This window comes from Rhagoletis pomonella, unplaced genomic scaffold (genome assembly GCF_013731165.1).
Source record: "Rhagoletis pomonella isolate Grant_MI unplaced genomic scaffold, Rhpom_1.0 Rhpom_scaffold_05605, whole genome shotgun sequence".
Taxonomy (NCBI): Eukaryota; Metazoa; Arthropoda; class Insecta; order Diptera; family Tephritidae; genus Rhagoletis; species Rhagoletis pomonella.
This window is the reverse complement of record NW_023464144.1, coordinates 3,247-9,109: the sequence shown is the minus strand read 5'-3', so window position 1 is coordinate 9,109 and position 5,863 is coordinate 3,247. Positions and strand designations below refer to the sequence as shown.

The 5,863-nt window shown below is 40.2% G+C and overlaps 1 protein-coding gene across 1 annotated transcript; it reads right to left on the bottom strand.

Moving 5' to 3' along the window:
- Positions 1–1,551: 1,551 nt before the first annotated feature.
- On the bottom strand, positions 1,552–3,510 carry LOC118755199. The gene is made up of 2 exons (XM_036490050.1): positions 1,698–3,510; positions 1,552–1,642 (listed from the first exon to the last, which is right to left on the bottom strand). Exons 1-2 carry the CDS (start codon positions 3,087–3,089, stop codon positions 1,634–1,636), a joined length of 1,401 nt encoding a protein of 466 aa, XP_036345943.1. The 5' UTR covers positions 3,090–3,510; the 3' UTR covers positions 1,552–1,633.
- Between the last annotated feature and the right edge of the window lie 2,353 nt (positions 3,511–5,863).

Below are 5,863 nucleotides of genomic sequence, written 5' to 3'. Positions count from 1 at the left end.
GAAAAATAAAATACTGGGTGTAGTTTTTCATCTTTTTTTCTTTGCAATAGTATTGCCCCAAACCCCAAGGCACTAGCATCGCAGTGCAATTCAGTTGCGTCGTTCGGGTCGTAGATTGCTAACAGTGGAGACCTAATAAGCTTTTCCTTGAGACTGTCAAAAGCTTCTAACTCTGTTTCTCCGAATTGAAATTTTTTATCTTTCTTTGTAAGGTCGTGGAGGGGTTTGGCTATAGTCGAAAAATCTTTGATAAACCTTCGAAAATATGAGCACAGGCCTAGGAAGCTTTGAACTTCTTGGACTTTGGTCGGAATTGAAAAATTTTCTATTGCTCTAAGTCCCTTTTCATCAGCTTGAATACCTTCGCCAGTGATGACGTATCCTAAGTGTGAAACCTTTGATTGCAAAAATTCGCACTTGTCTAGCCGGAGCTCTAAGTTGTTTTGTACAACTCTCAAAAGTACTTTCTTCAGTATTTCTAAGTGTTGTTTCACGCTTTCTGTCGCTATCATAATGTCGTCTAAGTAAACTATTACTTCTCCACTTCGAATCATGTCCGCAAATATTTTATTTATAAACTTCTGAAAAGTTGCTGGCGCATTTTTAAGCCCGAACGGCATTCTCAAAAATTCATATTGTCCTAAAGGTGTAGTAAAAGAGGTGTATTTAACAGAATCCCTATTGACAAAAACATGGAAAAATCCGTTTTTTAGATCTAACTTAGTAAACACCTTTTTATTTGCTAATCTGTCCAGTAAATCGTCTATAAGCGGCATCGGATAATTGTCTTTGAACGTCACTTTGTTCAACTTCCTATAGTCTACACACAACCGAAGTTCACCCGTTTTTTTCTTAACCAACACTATTGGCGACACAAACTCTGACTCGCTTGGTCTTATGTACCCTTTAGCTAAGTATTCGTCGATTATTTTTTGTAGTTCTACCTTCTCACTGTACGACAATCTTCTCGGAGCACAAGCGAATGGCCTATTATTTTCTAACACGAGTTGTATTTCTTTTCTTACTAGGGGCTCATCCGACTTTTTTGAATTCATATATATTTTTCTAAACATATCTTGGAAAATTCTTTCATCATCACGACTCAGCTGTTCACCTACTTTTAGCTCTAAGCTCGTATCTTCGCACACATCTATTGCCATAATTTCCATTAGGAACTCATCGACGTTATTATCGTTTACCTTATTTTCGTTTATATCTCTGACATTGTTTACCTGTTCACTAGTATCTTTGCTTGTTGTATACAACCTATCCGTTACCCGATCTTCGTGCGCTTTCCCAACCTCGCCTTTGTTCTCGACATTGTTCTCAACTTCGCTTTTATTCTCTTCTTCCGTTCTATCCAAAAACTCGACATTACCTATTTTTAGTTTCGCATCGCTCGCCTCGATAAAATCTCTACCTAGTAACACTGAGTAACCCATAGACCCATTAGGAACCACTAGGAGTTCAACTGAAACGTATTTATTCAACACCTTTATGTTACACTTCAATTTTCCAATAATATTCAAAGGGGACTTATTCAACCCGTAATATGCATCTTCAACCTGTACTAATTTTACTCCTGCTGGCACTATCACTTGCTTAATCAGGCTAACTGGGCTTCCTGAGTCGACTAAACATTCTACAAACATATCACTATTAGCATGTGCTGATACATATAAATTAAAATAACTTACGAAAGTATTCTTCGGCTTTTTGTACTTGTTACAGTCCACAGCATAATGACCTTGTTCGCCGCAAGCGTAACAGGATCCAGCTTCTCGTTTGGGTTTCTTGCAATCCTTTGCGTAGTGACCCGTGCAGTTACAGTTGTAACATCTCATTCTTTGGTCCGTGCGTACTTTTGCAGGTGGGCGATCGGGTAGGCTTATCGAGCGAAACGCTTTCACAACGTCATTCGCCGACGTAAAGTTTTGCAAGCGGGCCTGGTTTTGCAGTTGTCTGTCTGGAATACCCTCGATCAGATAGTCAGCCAACTCTTCGTCTTTCAAATTCAAATCGCTGCCTAGCATGCACTTTTCATTGAAGTAATTTGCAAAACTCTCTTCGTGCGACCACGTTCGCTTTTCAAACTTGCGCCGGCGTACGAGCACACTTTCGCCGGACGCAAACACCGACTTCATATCGCGGAGTAACTCGTCCACGTTTTTTGGTATTGTTACCTTGGCATTGTACCAAGCTAGAGCCGCTCCTTTTAGTTTAAGGTGTATAGCAACACCTAAAATCGCGTCGTCGATTTTCAGAACTTCGCGATAGTGCATGAGTTGGTTGTACCAAATATTAAAACCATCGCCGCCGTCGTAGACTGCTATAATATCCTTTAAAGTTTCGAAGGAAACATAGCCGCCACTTTTCTCTACACTCGCCATTGCATTGTCTTTCTCCAGGAGTGCCTTCTGGAGTTTGAGTAGCTGTATTTCTTTCTCCAACAGTTTAGCTTCTACGGCCGCTGCTTCTGCGTTTTTGTTGTTGTCGCTCGTTGTCGATTGGCTTGGAGCTCCGTTATTTTCGCTAACCTCGTTTGCGGTACTCTTCTTTGGGCAAGCACCAAAATTCCCGCTACGTACGCATACTACCCCGCTTCGCACACACACTGCATCCTCATCGTCGTTAATCACTACATTTCTAACTGCACTTTTTCCTCGCCGTTGTGTTTTGTTGCCTCTCCCGTTGTTCTCACCGTCGTCCTCACCGTTTGTCGCACCGTTGTCTCTACTTTGTGGTCTCGATCCATTGCCGTTATCCGCTACGTTGTTCTCGCCTTCATTTCTGCTGCTACCCTGGCCTTTATTTCTAACCTCGACCTTTTCTCGCCGTTGTGGTAAGCGCAAACCGCTACCCTCATCATCGACGTCACTTACGTCGTCGGCGTCATCGCTTTCGTCCACATCTTTTCCGCTTGACGCACCACGTGTCCCTGGGCACAGTCCACGAGCTTCCGCAGATAAATCGCTCAACCTGGCGGCCAACGATGCTTTTGCACCGCTAGCGTTGATGCCCACAGCGGTGCACCAGGCTTTCAGCTGGAGCAACGAATATTTTTCTGCATCAATGACGCCGTACTCCATATTCCGCCAAATTTTTTTTAAAAAAACTCAAATTTACTTTATAAATACTTTATGATGGGTCAAAGACCACTTCTGATAAAATATGCAGAAGGCAAAGTGATCAAAATAAAATGAACGTCCGAAGTCTTCGCTAGCAAAAATCGAATGAATCTCTTTTATTTTTTAAAATGGCGTGTCCTTTACAACGAGTCTTAATCGCTAGTTACAACGAGTCTTAATCGCTACTTGTCTTAAAGCTAGGGTTGCCAACTAATATTCACTGTAACTACAAACAAGTTACTTAAACTATGACTTAAAGCTAGATTCTTAAGTAAAAGCACACGTACTCCTAAACCTTATCGACTCCTACACAAGTAAATTTGTTTGCTTCTCGAGGCATTGATCCATCCTTTGCAAGGCCCAGTAATCAGCGGTCGTGCTGCCGAGTTGGGCGAACGTTCCAAAAGCTGCTATTCAATCGCTTGTTTTGTATGGAAAAGGGTTTCACAAGCAAATGGATTTTAACAACTTATAATTTTCGTGAGAAAAAATTAAAAATACTTGACATTTTCGAGACCAAATAATTTGAAAATAAATCAAATCAGCTGCTCTACTGATACTACCTGTTCAATGTACCTTGCTACACATTTATGAGCGCCAGTATTGGGAAATGAAAGTATCGTTTTGATAACGAAAAGTCCGGATATTCGGATAGCCGAATATTATCTTAGCTTCCAGAGTAACCGGATTTTTCATTTAGGTATCGGGGTATTCGAATATTCGGTTTATCCGGATAGTAGAAAAATCCGGATGAAGTTCCCAGCCCTAATGGGGAGTGATGCAGTCTAATATGTATGTATGAACGAACTCATTGCGCAGTTCAGCTCTGCCGCTACCAAGCAATATATGTATAAATGAGGCAAGCGTGCTTCGCGTAACTACATCCATTCGTACATATGTACATATGTTTGTATGGATATATTTATGATGAAGCAAACGGGTTTCGTTGATGTACTGATGGGCATATGTATGTACTTATGGACAGCAATGTTTTCATGTATGTACATATGTTTCAATGGTTGTATGTATACGCACATATGTAGTACCCTGCAGCAAAATTTAAAGAGTCTGGCAAAGCGCTAGTTCCGCCGAACAAATTTCAGAACTGTCTCTGAACTACTGCAAAAGGGATGCAGAGCTGGACGGTTGAAACTCATATGTTGCTAGCTGCGCTGTCATCAATGTTACTCATCCTGGTCATGCGAAAGCTGACATAAGATGCACAAATGTATTTTTTCGATTTTCTTACAGCCGCACTCAGAAACGTTACTTAAATTAGCTCTAATGGGCACTTAACTAATGATCGTTAAATCTGTTAATTAATACTTCCTCTCAGAGTTAAAAATTATGAAATAAACAAGTAAGAAAGTCTAAGTTCGGGCGGAGCCGAACATTAAATACCCGGCGCAAGTATTAAATATATGTTTTCCACCTTTCCGAAAGCTACCGCTACATGATAAGCCGGCGTGTATAAATTTTAAGTAAACTAGCGTCCTTAAATTTCAAAATATTGAAATTTCAAGCATTTCTGAAATTTACCGTTATATGAAAAGCGGCCGTAATTTTAGTCCGATTTCAACAATTTTCAATGGTTTACTTTTATGTGGCAAGCACAATAACCATACCGAGTTTGGTACAAATTGCTAGAACGGTTAGCGAGATACATATACGTGATCATAAGTGGGCGGTGCCACGCCCATTTTCCAAAATTTTATCATAAACGTATTTCCTGGCAAAGAATTGTTGCAACCATCATTTTGCATAAATTAGCTTTAATATTTACTGATTTGTCGAGGATTTCGTATTTCTCGAAATTACCGTTATATGGGATGTGGGCGTGGTTATTGTCCGATTTTAAAAATTTTCGGCCATTTGGTATGCTGTACCAGGGCCAACAACTGTGCCAAGTTTGGAATAAATTGATGCAGCGGCTATCAAGATATACACATGTGGCTACGCCCATTTTTAAAAAAATGTTAATATTCTTATTTTTCGTCTAAAATTTATTATAAATATCAATTTTGAGTGAATTATCTTCAGTAGTTACGAAAATATCGCAGTTTTTGTATTTCTGAAAATTACCGTTATATGGGAGGTAGGCGTGGTTATTGTCCGATTTTGCCCATTTTCAATATCATCCGTCGTACGCCCGAAAGAAGTACACGTACCAAGTTTCGTTAAGATATCTTGATTTTTACTCGAGTTATCGTGTGCACAGACGGACGGACAGACGGACGGACGGACAGACGGACGGACGGACAGACGGACGGACAGACGGACGGACAGACGGACGGACGGACGGACGGACAGACAGTCACCGCTTAATCGATTTCTCTTTTCATTCTGATCATTTATGTATACATTTGTCTATATCTATCTCGATTCGTTTTGCCTGTTACAAACAACCGTTATGTGAACAAAGTTATAATACCCTTGTGCACAAGTGCGCTCGGGTATAAAAATTTAGGTATGTCCCCAGTTGCGGCCCTTCAATTTTGTGGCATCACTCACTTTTTTCGTTGAGTTTGAAATAAAATATAAAAATAAGTATTTATATCGTTTTGCGCGCACCGGCTCAACATACGCAATGGCTAAGTGAGCAGAGCACTGGCGTGCCATTCGAGAGATCCGAGTTCGAGTGCTAGGGCAGGAAATTTTTCTTTTTCCATTTTTATTTTTTTTTCTTGTTTAATTTTTATGAACTATATTTATTGAATTTTTTTTGCTTCTTTGAT

Coding starts and splice junctions, on each gene's coding strand:
- LOC118755199 (XM_036490050.1), bottom strand. CDS start 3,089: ATGGAGTACGGCGTCATTGATGCAGAAAAATATTCGTTGCTCCAGCTG.